Below are 21,766 nucleotides of genomic sequence, written 5' to 3' on the forward strand. Positions count from 1 at the left end.
CTTACAGGTGTTATAGGGGTTTTTTTTTAAGTTGCTCTTCTTTACCAAATATCGTGTTGTGATGTTGTGAAAATAACTGTTTATTATATGGCCACGTCTCAAAATGACATCCCACAAACAAATTGAAGTATTTGATTGGTTAAACTCGATATTGCTCATGGTCGAGATTTTCCAATCTATACACTGACATTTAGATCGTTGTTTTGTAATATTTGTTCTTAGAAAGTAACATAAGAAAAACGACGAAAAATACATCACCAACGGTTCTTTTAGTTCAAAGATTTTCTAGATGCCAAATTAAGCAATCAGAATGATTCGATAAACCTAGACAACCATTTAGACAACCATTTTGGCGTCATCTGTGATCTATTACTGAACAGACGCGCGGCAACTTGGAATCTATTTGTTTTATATAATAAAGAATTAAAATATACGGAAAAAAAGTTTTAATGATGACGTCATCTAAACGTCTGTCCTCTAATAGATCATAAGTGAGAACCAATCAGAATGCATGCATAACTGAGGTTATTATATAATTAACAAATAGATTCCAAGTTGCAGTGCGTCTGTTCAGTAATAGATCACAGATGATGTCAAAATGTGTTAAGAACAAAAAAGTGGCACACGAGGCGCAGTCACTGATGTTGTTACCACATTTTGACGTAATGTTTAATGATGACGTCATCTATACGTCTGTCCTCCAATAGATCACAAGTGAGAACCAATCAGAATGCGTAAATAACTGAGCTTATTATATAAAATGAAATAGAGAATAATACATGGGCGCGCGCAGATACGGAATTTATCTTAGAGTGTTAAACTCGATAGCTCACGAGTGGGATGTCGAGTTGAACACGAAAAGAGAAATTCCATATCTACAAGCAACCATGTATTATTTTTTTCATCATATAAACACAAAAGCCCTTTACTGGGAAGAAAAGTCGACTTCCTTAATGAATGGAAATAAATGAATCGACAGTCCTCGAATAACAATCGTAGAGTGCGTTGGCGCTGACTCTTAAGATGAAAAAATGCGTTGAATCATGATTACAAAAACAACAATGGTCGTAATTTTCAATCTACAAAATTCTCATTTATTGACTTTGTCCTTACCGATAGAAGAAGTATTTCAGGTAAATGGTCAAAATCGGCCAGTGGCAAATCTTCCAGTTGTCGATTTTTATTCTCAGCGGAGGGAAATACTAACACCAAAGCCACTATCTTTTAGTACATTGGTTTTCTTCCCCTTCAAGGAAAGTTCGAACCTCACTGTTTGTCAGCGATACGAATTGTTTAGTGTTTTAGCCGCCATGATTCGAGAAAGCTCCTGCAAACAACTTGTATTGAGAATCATTAAGGCTTTGCGGTTCTTTCACCAACCTGACCGAGTGGCGCCAAAAGCGAGTGACGTGTAAGCAGCTGATTGGCTATATCAACACACGTGAAAAAATACGATATTTTTTCACGTGTTGTTACGGCTTTTCTCAGGGCCAGAAATCCTTGTATATAAGATTATTTTTCAGTTTGACACCAACTATTCAACTTTTAATCTCGGTTCAGCGAAAAAGTCCAGATTCATCCCAACGAAATTTTTATTCAGACTAACTTAAATAAGGTAGAGGAGTATAGAAATGAAAATACACTTTGTGATTTCGGCGAACTTCTGGCACAGCCGGTCGACATATAATGATACTCAAAAAGCGCCTACAATCACTCAAAATTGACATCGCCAACTTAGGTTGTTTTATAATTGAGAATGGGATAAGACATTATCTAGATGAGAAAAAATTTCCTCCTCGCCTAGAAAAATAAAGCCACCGAAAGTTTATTTTTCGCTTTAAGCGACCTAGTAATTTGTTTATCATTCAATCAACGGGGTAAAAAAAAAACGTGCATTTAAAGTTAGTAAAGCCATGAAAATAGCCATGTCTATCCAAAATATTTTTTGTTGTTTATTTACGTACTGTTCTTATTAACACTGTTAATTAAAGGATTTCACTTTAATTACAAGGTATTCTCTGACTGCGTGTGCCTTCTGTTAATAATCTCTTGAGAGCAGTCTAACATTGCAGTAAAAAAGCAATGCGGTGTAAAGTGCGGAGGGGTTAATTAACGGCTCTTGTCGATGTCAAAATTGCAACAAAAGGAGGACTTGGTCAGAACAGAGTTTGTATACTGGCCAATTTAAAGGCCTGGGATAGGGCAGGAAATTAATAAAATAGGTCCATGTGTTAGAAGTGCATTAAATGTATTCAGGAGCCCATTCTTTGATGTATTTTAGTTCAATAGCCACCACTTCGTACGCTCTGCGCACTTAGTGCAATGGATAAATACCTACTCCTCTTTAGTCCGTAGGTATAAGATTCAAGCCCTGGTCGCGTCAACCCTTTTTTGGCCTTTTTCCTTTGTTCCCTATGAATTGACATTCTTCTTCAAAGGATAATAGATATGTTCAGGGTAAAACGCACATGTGAGAATGTTTGACGGCGTAGCTTTTACGTTCAAATCGACCATGTGTCGGGATACAGAGGTAAGACCCTAAAGAAACATCGAACTAAACCCGATAAAACCAAAAGTGAATTCGAAAAAACCCAATCGGAATCGTTCAACGATGGCCAGCGTCGGGGCTGAACCAGGACGAGTCACAACAGTCGATAAGTCGCCATTTTGAAAACTGCGAGGGGTTTGGGGGAAGGTTTACGGACTTGCACGACACCTTAACATTGTGTTAAAGGCCTTCCTGTAAGGAAGTGAAGTCCTTTTGACATGTAAACAAACATTATCTGACGAAGTCAACTATTTAGGGATCCTTTCTTTTGACTTTATAAACCTCAAGTTCTCATGAGTTCGCCAGAGATGAAATATTTTCCAAAAAAATCCTCTCGAAATTTTTCCGTAAGGGCGAAAGGACTCTATAGAACTTTTATGTTTTCTTCCGTCTATCGCACTGAGATCACATCTTTGTTTACGAAATCAATCATGCGTCACGCAACCAAAGTTCGACAGAGGCAGCTGCTCCATTATATGACAAATAGTAAAGATAATTGGAACTGGAAAAATACTATTCAACACGTTCTTCTAAATGTCTTAAAGCAGTTAGGTAGTTTTAGGCCAGGCTGTTCATTCTAGGGCAACGTCCTTCCCAGTATCCCTCGCTTCTTTCTTTCCTTTCCCCGGCTACTGCCAAAGGGGGGGGGGGGGGAGGGAAACAATGACAGTATGTCTCGATGGAGCCATAGTTAATCGAGGGGACGATTAACTATGATGGAGCTGATGTAAACCGGAGGCCGTAGTTTTTCTGCCTTTCTTCAATTGCGATTAGTTTGCAGGGCTGCCTTGGCTAAAAAAATGATTCACCAGAACTTTTAAGACTCATAGACCGTGTTACACCTCTTAAGCTACCACATGCTCCTGCGTATTTCAAAAAACAAGGCAAGAAGCAGGAAGTCCCCATCTTGTGCTTCTTAAATCGTGAGGAAAATTCAACCTTGTGAATCAATTACAATGCAAGCTCCAGTTAACGTTGCCATGGGTTTACGCGTAAATTCTGATAAGGCGGCCACCTGAAACGCTTTGAAAAATACAGTATCTATCAGAATTTATAATATAGTTCGGATATAACGCGCGCTGTCAGCATAGAGCTGAGCTAGAGCTGTCACGTTATCTGCCAAAGTGTAATATGTTCGACCTTTTCCGGGACTTCTCTCTTGCTTCTTTTAGTTAATTTAAAAGAAATTTCGGAACAAGCAAGCCGGCAAGTAGCGACAGAAGAACCAAAAAAGGTTTGTAAACATGCCAAGCGCCGTAATTTACGTTATTTTAACTTGAGCAGAGACGAAAATCCTCAAAGAGAAAACGAAATGGACAGTCAGAGTTTTGAGGGTTTTCAAACACAGTTAACACTCGTATAACTAGCATATATAGTTTCGCGTTCAAAAAACAGAATAGAAAAGGAATGATGATAAATATAGCCAAACTGGCATAACTGTTAAAATTCGTGCTAATCATGACGGTGTCAGAGCGACTGTAATCATGCGGAGATCCATTGCAGCTAGCTCCTCATGGCGATATCCGGTCATCGCAGTAAGGAAAGCCTCGGAAATTACATCGGCCGCCCCTCGATTGAAAAACCAAGAACTTACCTTGATATCCTTTCCAATGCGTCGAGTGGAAGGCCACATCGGTCACAGAAGGCGGGTTTTACGGCGCTGTCATACCTGGCAATCTTCATGCTCCTGTGAATTCGGATGTCGTTTATTCATAAAACACACGCCATAAGCAGTTTGTTTTGTAATTGTCATGTGAAAAAAATTGCATGTATTTATGAACTAGTGGGGAGGAACACTCGACTACATCTTGTGTTTCTCCCTCCCTCAAACCTGAGTTTTGTGAGCGGGCATTGAGTGCTAACGCGATTTTTGGCGGCAAAAATTTGTTTCGCAATATTTTATAAAAAAACTTAAGTATGGCCCGACGACAAACGCCATTTTGAATTATTTGAAGTACTCTGGCAAAAATTTCGGCCACTGAACCACCCCCCAGATGTTTGAACAGAAGACAATAGCACAACTATGGGGACAGAAGCAAATCTAGTGGGGCAGGCAGGGGATAACGCTTTTAATCTAAGTTTTATCGTATAAATTAATTGTCAAACAGATCAGAATCGAGTAAGTAAATTTTCCTTCCGTACTGAAAAACCCCATAGTATCATTGACGTCATACCATGCGGTAAAAAGGATTCGTAGAAAAGGAAACTTTAATTTAGACCCGAAGTAGGCATTGTTTGTGCCAGATATTGCTTAAAATATCAAAACTTTCTTCCTAAGGAGGTTTTCGTAAGAATTATATACGGTTTATCGTCTGAAGATGAGAGTGATTTTCGCAGTAATGTCTCGCAGTCAGGAACCCAAGTAATAGGTTCCTGTCGCAGTAGGTTTTAATCTCTTAAAAAAAAAAAAGCACCAAAAGACGTGTAGTTTTTTTCGTTCAAAAGTTATTTTTTTTCTCTTTTTTCTCTTGTTATTTTCATATATTCCATATAAACTCCATCCGCCAGGAGAATGCAAGAAGCCAATCAGTCTGTGCTCGACTCAGTTACCGAAAATCTCTCATCATAATGACTCAGTTATTCATATTTTAACATTCAACGAGGGGTCTGCAAATGTTTCAGTCTGTGTTTAAGTCTTTATCAATAAAAGCAGAAGAAACCAAATTAGGCCGTTAATGTTCCACTAATACTGTTTCTTTGTTGACGATGCAGATACCTGAACAACAACAACTTAAAGTATTTGTTCTCTGATCAACTACCTAAACGGCAGCATTGGCCCATATTTGAAAACCTGTAAGTTAAGTTAAGTGGGTAAGTTTCTAAAGAAACTGTGGTGCTACGTCGGTGGGAGAGTATAACAGGGTAATTTGAAGTTATTAAATGAGTTAATAAACACAGTTGATAATACCAAACCACTCTGTCAATTAAGCGCTTTTGGATTTTCATTCTACTTTAGATGAGTAAGCTGAAGATCCTTACTGCATTTAGGAACACAACCTTTTACAAGACGGGGGCTGAAAATTAAAACCACTGAATATTAAACTGTAGAGAAAATTTATACTGGCACTATAAGAAACATCCCTTATTAGATAATCTTATATTTTTATTTGGCGAGGCATGCTCAAGGTCAAGCAAGTGTAAACTGTTTTTTTTTAAAGGATGAAAATTTAAGAAAATGAATAAGTTCTTACCAACATTTTCCAGATGAATCGAGTATTATCCTTTTGAATTGCTTTTTTGAATGTTTACTTTGCGAGCCATGTTTTTCTTCCTAATGTTGGTTAAGTCATCGGGCAACAATGTTGCACCCAAAACTAATAATTTCAAATCAATTTAATTCGTTCTTATTTTCAGAAATCCGATTCTCGTCAATATAATTGTAATTTAGGTAAAATTCAAATTAAGATTGTAAACTCAAATTTCGCGCTTATTAGAGAGCAAAATAATGACTTTCCAGTGGTTTCTTTTCGCCCCCTTCACGTCAATAAAACAATAATACATTGACTCATTTTTTCACCGTTGTTCTTAAAAGTCACTCAGTTGAGCCTGAGGTCTTAGAAGCTCGAGTTGTAGCCGCTCATCGAAGTCAAAGGTCAAACATTCAATGGCCAAAAAATTAACCGTAAACCCTCAAAAGATTTGTACTTTCGACTTTCATGAACGCAAATTTATATGAGAGGTGAAACTCTCAGGGGTCCCTTCGTAAGAACTAAAACTTAGTCACGATATGCCACACAGATCCTTTTATTTATATTTCTGGTTACAGGAAATCATTTACTTACCTCCTTCTGAAAACATTTCTCTGTAGTAAGACATTACAGGTGCATTTAGGCCCCGTCTGCTACGTTTGCTCTGTACTGGTTAGAGGGACATTCAAGAACACATGCACCTCTTGCAGTTCGGACTTGAAACAGCCAATTAAACCACAAAGACGAGCCGTTAACAGCCACATATATTCGAGCATTTTGTTAATGTTATTGCGTCCTCTGTAGGTTCAAAACTGATTTCAAAAAGTTTTAGAGGTCATCCACATCGTCAGAAGACACATTGCATTTTAAAAAAAGTCATAACAATTATGATTCTGAAATATATGTTTCGACAGTTTTTTTTCTCAGTTCAATCATCTTAAAGTATAACAGTGAAAAAGTGAAAAAGTAAAACCATTCAAAAATAAAGAAAATTAAACTTAAGATGACAGACAAACTGTTGAAGCATGTCCTTCAAAATCCGAAATGTTGTGTCGTCTTAAGATTCCAACGTATCTGTTGCTCTCCTTATGTCGATATCTTTTTACACAGAACCCTGGACTTCAACAAACTGAAGACTCTTCCTTCTGATATATTCCAGCGTTTCAAGATAATAGATCTGTAAGTGATGGGTCTTGAGGCTTTAGAAAGTTGACTTCCGCTGAGTTGGATTGATTTCCCATTTTCCCAAAAAGGTTTTATAGCGTTTGTTTGAAAATGAAATTGAATTCCCACTAACAAACTGAACTTGAAAAATTAAAAGTGCGGGTATAAATCTTCTAGAACAAATGTTTAAAAACGGGGGCTTGAAACACATCCCCCCCCCCCCCCATCTCTCCACCCCCTTCCCCCCGAAACACTAATTCTCGTCGGTTGAAAATTAATCGATAGCTGAACGCCCTCAAAACATTGGGATCATCAATTTCATGATTACCGATATTAGTCATTCAGTCATACTTAGAATTGTCCTTGTTGAAAGTATACTGTAGGTAGATTTCTATGCTTACCCTCAGCGACAGAACCAATTACATGGCATGACAGACTGAAGCTAAGAAGAGAATTGCGCATTTTACAGGTGGCTGGGAAACAACAACATCAAAGAGTTACCTGAAAACTTGTTTGCGGGGCAAGATAAACTAAAATATCTGTGAGTGATACTAGATTGCTTATTAACTAATCGGCGGAAAAATTTCCGCTCATACATCTATGAATAAAATCTGAACTAAAATGAACTAAAGAAATGACCAACATTTCAGTATGGAAAGCTCGCTTCAGTTAGTCCACTTACACCACCCGATTATCTTGGTGGCATATTCACCTGTCGGCTTCGGTGTCAATTGCAATCTCTGATCAGGAGTTAGTCATTAACTGGAAGGACCAACAAAAGAGCAAGACACAATGTATCTATCACTTAATCGTCATTGCTGACCTTTGGTTTGTTTGAGTCGTCTTGGTTCACAGAACCAATTTAAAGGCGAAGAAAATAACTTTAAAAGGAAGAACTGATTTCACCCGACTTGACCATGCTAAAAATTCCAAACAACCCGAGCGTGGCCATGGTTTATATTCTAAGATCGTCCCTATGGAAGTAGTCCTGAAATGGAGGTGGAAATGGTTTATGAGTTAACACCGACTTCTCGACAAGATGAGTGCGATTTTTGATCAGAGTCAAAGGAAATAAAAAAGGCTTTTCCATTTAAACTACATAATCATGAAGAAAATATGAAATACAATAAGTGACAAACTGAATCTCTTCCCTAGCCTTCAATAAAGACAACATTGTCCAGTTTACCACATATTGGTTTTACTTCTTTGGCTCCACTTTCTGAAAATGCCTTCTGCCGTGATCAATTCGTAGCCAATTTCTGATTTATTACACTGATAATTACATAGGTACACGAAATTATTACACGGTTCTAATCAGCTACAAAAGCTTGCATTTCTCATGTAACTCGTTTGTAAATTTATAACACAAGGTTAAAATTACAAATGGGCTTTGATTGGCTTAAAAACAAGAGAATCAACAAAAACAAATGAAAGAAAAGTTTCATTCGCAGAAGTCAGAAATAAGATCTGAGAAAATAACGGCCAATGTGTTTAAAAACAACGTCTTGGGTTTGCACGTAAAACAACCCAGTCACAGTTAAGAGAGCTTCTTCGTGGCTGAATATGTGGAAAACGTGGTTTGAAGCCGCAAAAAATATTGACAATGGAACCGTGGAAAAAAGAGCCAGTGAATGAAACAAATCACTTGAAAGTTTCTAAAACCAAAAATGGATAAGAATACGAGTTAGATAGCCTAAGAGGGATGATAGCCACACTCAACAGGCAATTAGATGTACAAGAATACGAGTGGTACATAACATGAGCTGGAGAGTTCCACTCTTCCCAGTAATTCTTCAACAGAGAAAAGAACTAACAGCTTCGCCAATGCGGTATGGGCAGACGTCCGTATAAAGCGCCAAGTTTTACCGAAGAAGGAGAAGAGGTGCTATAGGAGGCAGAAACTTTTGGTTCTAAAACTCCACACGTTCTCATTTCTTCTATGTGGTAGCTATTAATGCTGTCTTTTGGTTCCCGTGGCCGTTAAGAGCATCATGGAATGAAAATAGATGATTCAACGATGAAAAAATGACGTAGGCGTGGAGTTCGTTCCGATTACAGAAGGTCTTAGAAAGACGAGGCAGGGCGGGCTGTAGAATAAGAACATATATTGGCAGCCACGGTTGTTTACTGCACCAGTTGGTAGAGAAAGGTTGCCGGTAGCTCTCTTTAAGTGGTTTGTCAAGCAAATATCATTTTAGGTAGAAAGCATCGGACCATTGCATATTTAAGAATATGCAATGGTCCGATCCTTGCTTCAGAACGGTGTCAGAATTTCGCTTATTTTGATCTTCTTTTTTCCTTCTTTCTTCTATATTATATCACTTATTAATTTTTCACACTAAAAACTGCAGTGATCCAATGGGCTTTTGTTGGTCTAAAAAATGTGTTGGTATTTAATTAAACACTTATTTCAACAAAGTTCAATAGTAAATGATGTAATTACCAATACAAACTGTAATTCAATACATTTTGCTCAATTTAAAATTAAATTTTATTTTGTTATTCTCCCAATGTAGGCGGTTGAGCGGCAATCAGCTAGAAAAGCTATCACGTAAAATATTTCTTGAATTGTCTGCCTTGGAAGAATTGTAAGTAACAACCTATCCTGTGCATAAAAATTGCTCAGAAAGGCACCAATTGCTCAAGGTTGCTATAACCGCAAAAAGTGTGCTCCTAACGTCAAAAGATGCTCAAAAGTTGCCGAGCGCATTCGAGACAGGCATATCAGGGAATGAGGAGCTTGCTGAGGTGGGGGAGGGGGGGGGGGAGGAGGGGCAGAGAGACTTGACTGATCTTCGCAAATTTTAAACAAAAATTTGTGAGCCTCTAATTTTAAACTTTGTCTAGAGAATTACACATCAAGCCCCCATGAAAAGGACCATCTATTGGAATTTTTTCCCAACACCTTCTCCACCTTTTACATAAATAAATAGAGTAGATGTTGTCGTGGTTCTGTTTAGTAATAAATGGCAGATGACATCAAATTGTGCTTAGAACTGAAAAAAGAGACTCAGACGAGTATGTCAGTGGTGTTTTTCGCACAGTTTGACGAAGAAAATTTAGCTTTGTCGGAGCACACGTGCCTGACTAACCATACAATTGGGTGGGATGAGTCTAAAACTATTACCACTAATCGACGTCACCAGCGCCTTTGTTTGGAAACCGGCATCTCAACTCCGCCCACGCTCGTTTCAGTCGTGACGATGGCGGCTTACTACCTGACGCCTATTTACACCTCGTCAGAAAAAAGGGCAGCGAATTAGTGAGCATATAAAAGGACCTCTTGTTGCAGTGATTACATCACCCCTGATGAAGGCACTAGACAGGAGTGTGCATCAAACCGTGTCTGATTTAAAATTCAGTAAAGTGTTGTTGAATAAATTTTGTTGGACGAGAAATACAGTAATTTTCGATGGAAAGGTCAAAGTCGAAACTTATATCAAGATCATTTTCCCGATACGGTTCAAGTAAAGTCGATGTCCATAGTAGTGGGCATAACATCTATTTATAGCACTTGAAAACTTATTTTAGTCAGGGACATTTGTCCCATTACTTTAAAAATTTTGTTACCTGCAACTTCTGACTTGTTCTATTCACCTCGCTCCCCGCTTATGTTATTGTTAGGGACTTGTCCTACAATCAGTTGCAGTTTTTGCCTCGAGGACTACTTAGCAACAATACCAACCTGACAGAACTGTAAGTAAAACTAATTGTAAAAAAACAAAAAGAAAAAAAAAAAAAGAAAAGCAAATAAAAGCAAAGTTACAGGTACACTATAGATAATTAATCGGCAGATGAATTGACTCAATGAGTAGTGCTATTTGGTTTTAGATCTCAGAATGCGTACGGTGAGCCTACATTAATTATTGTCTCAAACGAACGTCTATCAGTTTACTGCCTAGAGGTTTTTTTTCACTAGGTGAATCTGCTACATATTGGTTATTCCTGGCCATTGTTGTGGGATCAGGGGTATCGGGGTATCTCCATTCGCCTAATTTAAATCTAAAAACACGTTACGGTGTATAACTGGTTGGCTCGTTTGGCTCTTGTTTAGCTCATACCAGAAGACCTAAGGGGCGGACTCTCAGCCCATACTTAAAATAGGATTTAAGCTCTTTAGTTGTTATTTAGCTTACTTTTATCTCGATATATACTCTAAGGAATTTGTCAAACAACAAAATTCAGCGTCTGCCCATGGATATTTTTGGCAACCTCACTCAGATGAAAAGGCTGTAAGTGACATTCCGTACAAACTCCACAGCAAAGGGAAATATAATGCACAGTTTCTCATAGCGCTTACAGCAAACTTGCATTATGACCATTTAAAAACAGAGCTTCGCGAATTTGGATTTTGGGATTATTTCAAGTTGCTAATGAAAGTAAACTCCATATGCTCAACTGGCTTAAATAATGCTAACTTTGGTGGCTTTGGTAATCAAGAACAATTGAAAGAAAGAGGTCAATATTAAATTCAATTGTCTCACACAGCCTTTATTTTCACGTAACTTGTGACTATAAGTTTTTCGCTGACTAAGCAGGGAACTCCGTTAAGATTGATTTGTAATGTAAGCGACCTATCGTAGTTTGGTGCATCAGTACTGAAAAGTGATGTCATTATATGAAAACGCCCATGTTAACTATGAACGTGCAAATGGTATATTTTACCTAAATTCTCAGCATCAGGAGTAAACAGTTTATGTGCTTAGCAAAAATGTGTAAAATTTTATAATTCCTTAAAATAGCTTTGCCAGAACCAATTGGGTCTTATTTCAATAAAGTTAAAGTCCCTCCTATTCGGGGAGAACGAGAACCTTTCCAAGAATCTCAAATTCTATTTCAACTGACTTATTTTTCATTCTATATATTACTTTAGCTTTCTCTCCAGTAACAAACTTCAGCGCTTGCCAAGGTTCACAAATCTGTCCAAGTTAGAAATATTGTAAGTGATTCACATTTGTAATGTAACGCAGTAGGTGTCTTGATAATGAGCACTATAATTAATTAAAAGAAGCGTTGGCCAAAATCAGCTCCGGTACGGGCTATTTCTATGGCATCTTCTTATGACATAGAAATTTATTTAAGGATGTTAATTTAGTAAAAAATGAAAAATATACATCCACTTTGGGGAGAGATGCTATCAACTAAGAATTACCAAGAGTAAATTGTTTAAGGTGATGGAACAAAATATGACACAACACATCCCGTACAATACTTAAATAGCACCCTCCTTTTAGGGCTTTTACAATGACCATACACTAGGAAAGATCGCTTATGATTAATGATTAACCCAAATTAAACTTTAACGATCAATTGTTATTTTTCTTAAAAAATGTATTAAATTCTTTAGCGGCTTTCAAAACGTTTTCGTCAATGTTGAGTTTATTTGGGATTTTAAATGAAAACACAGGATCTATAAATTCAAGTTTTTAACTAACATTTTTCTTGCAGCTTTTCCAAATGTTTCAGAAAAGGGTTTTTAAATGAAAAGCATAGAATTCCGGGTGATGCGATTAGAAATACGAGCTTTAATTTGAGTGTAAAAGTAAATGAGCGCATGTCCGATCACTCATTTAAATTTTGCATCAGCGTTACCAAGTTTGAACCATTTTTTACCTGGCGGCTAGCATAGTCCTTTCAGTGAAGGCGTAACATGATGGAACTTAATTAATTGTTCTTGTCACAATGCACGCGGCAACTTTTAGGTCCAAATACATTATGGGATGTTTTTTCAAGAAGTGTTGGAGCACACTGATGAGCAGTAGAACAGTTTGCCGAATATCAAGGCACCAATACACTTTCGAAGGAGGTTTCGATTACAAGCATGTTTAACCCCTCTGACTTTAATTAAGGATGCAACAGTTTCTATAATACGAGACAGGGTTGGGGACTAAATTATCCTTAAAGTCCTTAGAAGATAAAGCTGGGTCAAGATTACTTAAGAATCTGTAAGTTTCGCAGTCAGCTGTATGCTGCCAAATACGATTCCAGTCAATAAATACTCCCCCATCAAATACTGTAATTATACCGAGCGCCTCGTGCATTTTATTGTGTAGATACATGGATAACAACAGCCTCGTACACCTGTCACCTGATCAGTTCCAAGGCCTGTCCAAACTGGAGGAACTGTGAGTAAACATTCGATAGAAATCATACCTGACTGCACAAGTAGCTATTCTTGACCAAATATATATTTAATCAATTTTTGATTGATATTCATTTGCTAGCCGAATTGTTTAACTTCCTTTTTTTACACTCGGTTTGGAGAAAATACAACAGCAAAAACAAGGAAGGAGTAACTGTCAAAAATACAAGTAATCGATAATTTTGTAGTTTTACAGCGGATCAGTAGGGCGAGTAGACCTTTCCCTCTTCCTCCCACCACTTTTGTCCAACTTTTCGCTAAATTTTCAAGCCAATATACTTTGATTGGATAAAGCTCAGAAACCTTAGCAGAGTTCTGAAAAAGATGCTCTGTCATCCAAGATAGCAACTGTCACCCCGGATTTCTCCAGAAAAAGACTGAAAAAGAAGAGAATTAGAGATGAAGTAATTCTATCCCTTATCCTCCTAAAAATTCAACAGATCAATGAAACAATGCTCTCTAGAGTAGTCCAAATATAAGTATGCGCTAAGTTTTGACATTTTCAGCAAGGTAACCGCAAACTGCATATCAGTCTAACTTTTACGCATTCCCGGCTGTGAGGTTTTTTTGTGCCTTTTTACTATTCATATTTTAAAAATCGGATAGTTTTTGAAAGTATCAGAGGGAGAGGGCATTTAAGAATCAATAAAGATAGCGCAAGTTAAAGTAAATACGTGTTTACCTCTAAATTTTTCTACATTTTTGATTATAATGATGTGCCCTCTATGTTGTTCTAGGGCTGTTTATGAAAACAATATCAAGTACCTGCCGCGTGAAGTTTTTAAGGGCATGAAAAACATGATGTCTATGTAAGTATCTAATTCTAGACTTTCTTCTAACGGTAGCGAGGTACTGAAAAATTAGCCAGGGTCTAGTCAGCATGCAATTGTAAGAATCTCAGAAATGTCCGTTATCTGAGACGAATTCGGCTCAGGGAGATCAAGAGACCCACAAAGCTGCACACCAAAGGCACGGACAATCTTCTACCCCCGAGGACAGATCATACCTTATGGATAAAACCATGTGTGATGGACGACGAAATATTTGCGATAGTGAAAGTGAAAACAGGCTGACTAAGAGATCATATCAACCAGAAGAAGAGTGAACCACCAAAAGGCAAATCAGACAAAAACTTGAGAGACACCAGGTCTCTTTAACCACCAAAAACAAGATCCTGCTAAGGTATCCCCTTCCAGATTCAAACATTGAGTTTGCAAAGACTTCTACCATGAAAACCTCTCGAGGGTATGCATGACAATACACATGAGGTTGTTTAAATCGACATCGGCCACGCGGATGGAAATGGATCTGGAGCTGTATTATCAATTGCGACTTATATAAGAAATAGCAGGTAATTTAGTGTTAACAACTGAGTTGAAAGCGTAAATTAGCCACCGTAAAGGGTAAAAAAGCTGACGTTTTGAGCGTTAGTCCTTATTGACGAAGGGCTAACGCTCGAAACGTCAGCTTTTTTACCCTTTACGGTGGCTAATTTACGTTTTCAACTTAGTTGTTAACACTAAATTACTTGCTATATTCTCCCACCGACGCAGCACCACAGTTTCTTTAGAAACGTACCCCTTTATTCATTTATATAGGAAATATTTTGTTCATTCTTGATAACTGAACTGTCACTTTGATGAACTTCTCAGTAATATGAAAATTCGTAAAAAATACTTATGTGACATTATTGTATGACGCACTGTCCAATGTACGGTGAGGTTCTTTTCTCGTCGCAGAACATTTTGAACAAATGGAAGATATTGCCTTCCATCCTTGGCTAATTTTCTGTCCAGTGTTGTTTTAATTTATGCTTTAAAACTTGTCAATTGACGTTCTACACTTTTCACTGTTTCATCGTTCTGTAGGAGCTTTTATTTCAACAATATCCGTGCCATTACCAACGAACATTTGAAAGATGTCGCCCCAACTATTCGATTCCTGTGAGTATGAGTAAACTGATAGTATCCCTGGTGTATTCAAACTACTTTGAGTTCAAGGGAGACAGATATTGTTGGTGCGACCTTCACGTGCCCTAAACTCACGGATTAGCACCCCTCCCCCGTTTTCAGTACATGAGGGGACGCAAATCGTCTGTACTGTAAGTATCCCGGAGAGTCCCCTACATTTTCTTAGACTTTTAGTCTAAGAAAATGTATGGGACTTTTTAAACGCTGCAGGCGGTTTTCCTGTAAGGTGTCATAATCCTGTTGCTGCTGATATCGATGTGACAGATAATTGCTTTTGCACTGTTTTCTTTGCCGGCTTATACTTGTCGTCAAGTTTCAATAAGACGGCTATCATTTTTCACAAGAATAATGAAGTTTTCGTAAATTGTGATATGTACTTACAGTGCAGACGATTTGCGTCATGATGAATGGATGAGTGATACCACTCGCCGAATTGTTTAAAAAGGAAATTGTAATTAAAGATTTTCACACACATACCACTACTACTTATATGCTAAGAGTACCAACTGTGCCGCTATTAGAAGTCAGGATCGGCTTTGTACACTAATGCACGATTTATACTTTTATTTACGCCCAATGTAAAACTCCTTGGGACGATCATATCTGGTCACAAGAAAAAGTTTAGGAAAAACTTAAGGGAGGGCCCCTCCTCATAAAGTACCCTCTCTGTAATGAGCGACCCTTCTTTTCTGCCTAAAGTTGAAATGAGTGCACCATGTACTCATTGGAGTATTAAAAGCATATCAGTATAACAAGTAAAGACACTTTGGCATAGCCTGTGTAAGTATGTTTTCCGTAATCAGTGACGAGTTACTCGTCTTCGATGTTAGTTTTCTATCAAATAGTTGTTGAGAATTGGGCGGGAAAAGGAAAAAGAGATAGCCGAAAAACTGATTTATACATAATGGTAATAGGACCGAGCGGAGTTTAACTCGGTCTGTAATCATACGAGTGATCAACAAAATCGGACGAGCGCGAAGTGGAAGTCCGATTTGTTAATCACGAGTGTGATTACAGACAGAATTGGACGACAAGAAGTCCTGTTACCAATTAATCATAACCATTTCAATTTCCGAAAAAACAAATGCATCTTAAACAAATATCTCCAGTGGAGACAATGTATTTAGTTAAAAATTCCTCCATTTTAAAAATTTCCCAGTTTTTCTTTGGATAACTGGTTGTTGCTTTGGTTATTTTGATAATTTCTGCGATTGGCGGATTAGCTGAGTGGAGTTAGCGTGATTGGCTGCTTCAACTGTCCGATTACAGTTGTCCGATTACAACCAACTGTCCGATTACACTGTCCTATTACAACTGTACAGAATGATTACTGAAAAGTGAAGCTGCGAATGCACCAATGAGATTTGAGGAATTTGTAATGGTTGTGATTAATAGACTAAAGATGTCGATGTAATCAAGAATTAGCGAGCAAAGTTTGCCTGAATTGCTTTCCATTTGCAGGTACTTCCATTTCAACGAAATGCGAGAACTACCGGAGGGTTTCTTTTCAAACATGAAGAATCTAATAACTGCGTAAGTCAAGTGGAATATTCTAGATGCGAGGAGTAAAAATTGAAAAATTTCATTCGACAGTGCCCAGTTATACTGCACTTAGAGTATTACTATCACACTTTCATTTTCTTAAAAATTTAGATCCTGTGACGGATTAAATTTGTCTTTTTTTCCTTTTGTTGTTCATTTGAACTATTTTTATGAACCGTAGGACTGTAGACACCAACCTGATGTGTTGCCATTTGACGAAGGAGGACGCAGATTGCGACTTTGCTTATGTCGACAGCTTCGCCAGTTGTGAAACTTTGTTCAGAAATCGAGCTCCTAGGGAGTGCCTCTGGGTGATTGGAATCATGTCATTGGTTGGTGCTGTGTTTGTCATTGTGTGGCGGTTGGTGTTTAGGGAGAAGAAGAAGAAAAACAAAATACAGTCCATCATGTTGATACATTTGGCTGGGGCTGATGGACTTATGGGTGTCTACCTCATAACTATAGGTGTGGTGGATGCCATTTGGGCAGGGGAGTATTATTTGCATGACTATTACTGGCGTTCAAGTTTGACATGTCAGATAACAGGTGCCATTGCCGTGTTGTCAAGTGAGGTGTCTGTAATGACGATTTGTTTGCTCTCCGCCGACCGGATGAAAAATGTTCTGTTCCCCTATCGTGGAAAGTCCCTTACACTTAAGGTTACGCACCTTTTGTGCTTCCTTATCTGGATTGTTGGTGGCACAATTGCATTTATTCCCACGGTGGGCTTTGACTACTTCGGTAGTCGCCAGAAAGGTCATCACTTTTATGGCAGATCAGTTGTATGTTTGCCATTACAGCTTTCCACTGATAAGCCGTCGGGCTGGGAATACTCTGTTGCCATGTTTGTGGGTTTAAACTTTATCCTTGTACTCTTTGTCGTTGTGGCATATACGATGATAATCTATAAGACCTGCGCATCAAGTAGGCGCATGGCTAAGCAAGGGACCGAAAGAGAGAGGAGAATGAAAGCCAAGGCAAGGGCAGCCGATCTAAGGAGGGAGGCCTCGCTCGCCAAAAGAGTGTTCTTCATTGTTCTTACCGACTGTGTCTGCTGGCTACCTATTGTGGCGATTGGAATGAGGTCCCTCTTGGAAAAATCCTTCCGTACACCTGGTGACCTCGCAGTTTGGATCGCAGTCTTTGTTCTGCCGGTTAACTCTGCCATCAATCCCATTCTCTACACCTTGTCTACCCCACAGGTACATGTACTCATAACTTGAACGGTTGGAAAAGTATATATTTAGCCGATAAGTTAAATCTTGCATTTATATCATCACTCACAGATTACAGATCATAGATCACATCTAAATTCGACAAGAATAAATAAGTGGAACACGGACCGCCATGAAGTTTCTCACTGTGTATAATTTTACCGTATTTTATATTAGCTGATAACCTTGATTTCCGCCATTTCTGAGATCCCTCTGACTCAGAACTCTCTTCTGTATGGAAAACGTACACGTTTCATTGTATCGCACTCAATTTGAGAGTGGCTGGAAAGCTGCAAAAAAAGTATTTTGCGCATTTGTGGGGAAATCAAAGACTCTAAGGGTTTAAAAACTGGTGAGGAAGCACTATTTACTGATTACAACCTCGTGTTTTGTTTCGATGTATTAAGGTCCGAGGTGTCATCAGAGCCAAACTCCAACCATTGTGGGATTATCTGATGACAAAACTCGGCCGAAATCAAAATGCGGAAGGTAATTTTTGACACTTTTAAATAATATTTCTTTATTCTGGTGAGTAGTTTTCGCGTTCTTTAATTTTTTGGTTTCATGCTATAAAGTCACGTTTAAAACAGGTTTTAGAGCAGATGTACCGTGCGTTAATCAATCAGATCGGTTCGTAAGCCAAGAGATACTTTTTGTTACCTATATGAATAAGAAACAGATGTATGTATTTAGTGGCGCGCGAGCTTGTGTATTTCATGTAAACACATAGGTAGACTCAACCTCAAATGATAAAAAAAGACGTTGCCTCATGAATGACTAGTTTTGTTATTGCTGATGTTTTGTCCGCTTGCTTGTATTTTTTTCGTCAGTTCAAGATCAGGGAATAGAGATGAGAGTTATCGAAGAAGGTACGCACCATTCGCTTCTCCACAGACTAAAACACATTTCAGGACGCAACACCTAGCATTCAAAACCAAGAGCGAAACAGAAAAGCCAAAGAAAAGCATTCATGTAACTTTGAAGCAAGTCGGTTCGACCTTTTTGCCAGTTTAGGAAACGTGTGAAAAGTATTTGAATCTTCAATATGAAGTTTACAGACAACCATCTTTTGAGTCACTTTAATGACCGCAATTTCTCTTGATATGTAATATGCTTAATCCTATTTTGACTGATTGTTAATTATTATTTAGTGGAGGGAAGACTTATAGATTTTGTCACCACTAACAATATTTCGCTTTTCATATCGTAAAACAAATAGATGCCTATAAAAATCGCTCACAGAAAAAGTCGAAATAGGCTAAGAACATCAGACTTACTCGGCTGAGTCCAGTGCACCACGTTTTTGATGTTACCGGCATTTTGACGTCATCTGTGAGCTATGAATAAACGGACGCACGGCAATATAGGCTAAGTGTTTGGTCGATCGTGAAACTTTTTCAAATAATGGTTTTAATAAGGTATCAAAGCCACAAAGATATATTCGGAAAGAGCAAAAGCGGAGCGTAAATGATTAAGGACAGAGAAGTTACAAAATGCGGTCACCAAGTGCAAAAAGCACGATGTAGCTCGTTTAAAAAATTTGGCGATTTGGCCAACCACAACTACCCGATGAAACACTTTTTAATCTTATTCCCTTTTTGTGTTTATTTCATTGAACACAGTACAAAACCAAGAGGAAGTTGAGAGCGCTGACGATAGTGAGGATGAATCGCAAGAAGAACAAGGAGATGGTGAGCAACATGCAGGATCAGGCGAAGACAATGAACAACCTACTGAGTCCCAGCAAGTTGACCATGAACAAGACGAAGAACCAAAACAAGCAAAAGAAGAATCTACTGAAGCGAAGCAAGTTGAATGTGAAGAAAACGAAGAACAAAAACAAGGCCGAAAAGAACCCACTGAACAGCAGCGAGTTGAACGTAAACAAGACGAAGAACCAAAACAAGGCCAAGAAGAAGCCACAGAACTGCAGCAAGTTGTACGTGAACAAGACGAAGAACCAAAGCAATGCCAAGAAGAAGCCACAGAACAGCAGCAAGTTGTACGTGAACAAGACGAAGAACCAAAACAATGCCAAAAAGAACCCGCTGAACAGCAGCAAGATGAATCTAAAAGAAACGAAGCACCAAAAGATGACCATGAAGAACCCCCTAAAAAGCATGAAGTTGAACAAGATCATCAAGCAGATTCAAAGGGAAACAAAGAAGTAAGTGAAACGCAACGAGAAAAACAGGAGCTAAATGAAGACGATGGAAAACCTGAGCGAAAGCTTAAAGGATACGACCAGGAATCCAAACAACCGGGCACTCAAGAAGAGGAAGAAGAAAAAGAACCGAATGTCGACCATGCAGAGCCTGATGAGCTAAAAGATGAGGGTAAACAGAAGAAAAAGTCGAAAAGAAATGAAAAAGAAAGTGAACAGCAACAAGAGCAAAATAAACAAGATGAGCAGGAGCAAGAAGAACACCCAGAAGAAACCGAAAAGGAGCAAGTTGATTGTGATCAAGAAGAACGAGAACAAGACCATAAGGATCCTAAACTCGAGCAAATTGGACAAGAAAAACCAAAAGGAGACGATGAAGATTCTAAGAAAGAGCAACTGGATTATGAACAACCAAAAGAAGACCATGAAGCACCTATGAAAGACCAACTGCAGCAAGAAAAACCAAAAGGAGAGAATCAGGAACCTAAACAAGAGCAACTGGAAACTAAAAAGCCAAAAGGAGAGTACGAAAAACTCAACCAAAATCAACTTGGAGACGAGAAGTCAAAAGAAGCTTGTGGAGACTCCCAACCGCAGGGTGATGGGTCCACGGAAGATAAATCTTCACGACAGCAGCAGCTGGTTATGGACGAAGGTATGTTTTGCCACCCTCCATTTTCGCCAAAATTTAAAGTTTTGGAGTATAAATTTCTCACTTATCAGTCTGGGTAAAGGAAATATTCTTCAATACTCCAAAACTCTTAGTTATTTGTTTCAAGCGACAATGTTAACTAAAGTATCATGATAATGAGTTACTTTGTTATTCAACAGGACATTACGAAGATGATATGGTGCTGGATACACGTCTGTAATTGCTAGCATTGACTCATCAAATCCTTTTTAGTTCTAAGTATCGTTTTAGTAACAGAAAGGTTACATACCGTTATATCATGAAAATGATGCATTTACTTAATCAAGAGCATTAGAGAATAACTCATATAAGGTATGACTGTGACAAGTGCGAGCCCGCAATGTTTGTTTTCATTTTTTGATTGTCTGAGTTGTTGTAGACAAGTAAAAACAGCTACAGGAGAAAGGAAGTTAGTATGGTATGCTAAATAGATAATCGTAAAAGCATATTTACGGCCGTGTTGCGTTTCCAGTGTCGTCAGAAGTTTCCGCAACTGATTTTATTTCAATATTATTAGATTTATTACTACTTATAAACATTATTTAACTATTTATTCAGCATTCAGTTGCATATATTACTCGTTATTTATTGACTTTAGTCCTTGCATGTTATTTGGTAGGTGGCTTAATTGTTATCACAATGCTATGCCACTAATCGTATTTACTCCACTGCACACATATATCAAAGTGCACAGGTCAGATAATGTATTTTCATCTGGCTCCTTTATTTATTAACCTTTGTTGCTAATCTACGATTTAAGTTAAAATTTTGTAGGAGCTTGCACAAAAATAGAAGAAAAAACTATCACAGAAGTGAAACCCAAGTGAGAATGTTATAAAAAGTGTGAAACGTTTCATAATTTATTGTCAAGCCATTTAGTGTCTAATTAAAAAAAAAATTTAAAAAATTTCAGCTCATTTTTTTTGTCTTCTAATAATTGAACCTTACTGGAGTTCAATCGCGTAAAGAGTATCTAACTGGAAGATCACCTTTGATGCTGGAAATCGATTCAGTTGCTGCAGGATTGTTCAAATAAGTTGAATATAATACGGGACGTGAGCTCCAGAGAAAGGTTTAAATTCAAGCACAGAAATGGTAGGGGAAGTTGAATGAAAAGATTCCATCAACAAGCTTTCTTGTATC

General features: G+C 38.1%; 2 protein-coding genes across 5 annotated transcripts in view; both read left to right on the forward strand.

Annotated features, from left to right (window-relative positions):
* The window catches only part of LOC149050794 (uncharacterized), a 29,741-nt gene extending 19,085 nt beyond the window's left edge, over nucleotides 1-10,656 (forward strand). For 2 of the 4 annotated variants that reach the window (XM_089198326.1, XM_089198329.1), the window contains one exon: nucleotides 6,847-6,913. Coding sequence is in view for 1 of the 4 variants with exons in the window: in XM_089198327.1 (XP_089054453.1) it covers nucleotides 6,847-6,915; nucleotides 7,370-7,441; nucleotides 9,417-9,488; nucleotides 10,525-10,600 (289 nt within the window). In the remaining 3 variants the exon portion in view is untranslated. Of the gene's footprint in view, nucleotides 1-6,846; nucleotides 6,916-7,369; nucleotides 7,442-9,416; nucleotides 9,489-10,524 lie in introns of those variants that run through there. The other 2 variants (XM_089198327.1, XR_016184388.1) reach the window with 2 other exon arrangements.
* A 249-nt stretch (nucleotides 10,657-10,905) lies between these two features.
* Nucleotides 10,906-21,530, forward strand: LOC113674434 (uncharacterized). The gene is made up of 11 exons (XM_089198349.1): nucleotides 10,906-11,132; nucleotides 11,774-11,839; nucleotides 12,954-13,025; nucleotides 13,780-13,851; nucleotides 14,911-14,985; nucleotides 16,474-16,545; nucleotides 16,736-17,756; nucleotides 18,176-18,257; nucleotides 18,599-18,637; nucleotides 19,391-20,587; nucleotides 20,764-21,530. Exons 1-11 carry the CDS (start codon nucleotides 11,095-11,097, stop codon nucleotides 20,802-20,804), a joined length of 2,775 nt encoding a protein of 924 aa, XP_089054475.1. The 5' UTR covers nucleotides 10,906-11,094; the 3' UTR covers nucleotides 20,805-21,530.
* Nucleotides 21,531-21,766: the final 236 nt, after the last annotated feature.

Source organism: Pocillopora damicornis, chromosome 2, assembly GCF_964200805.1.
Source record: "Pocillopora damicornis chromosome 2, jaPocDami1.2, whole genome shotgun sequence".
NCBI classification, from domain to species: domain Eukaryota; kingdom Metazoa; phylum Cnidaria; class Anthozoa; order Scleractinia; family Pocilloporidae; genus Pocillopora; species Pocillopora damicornis.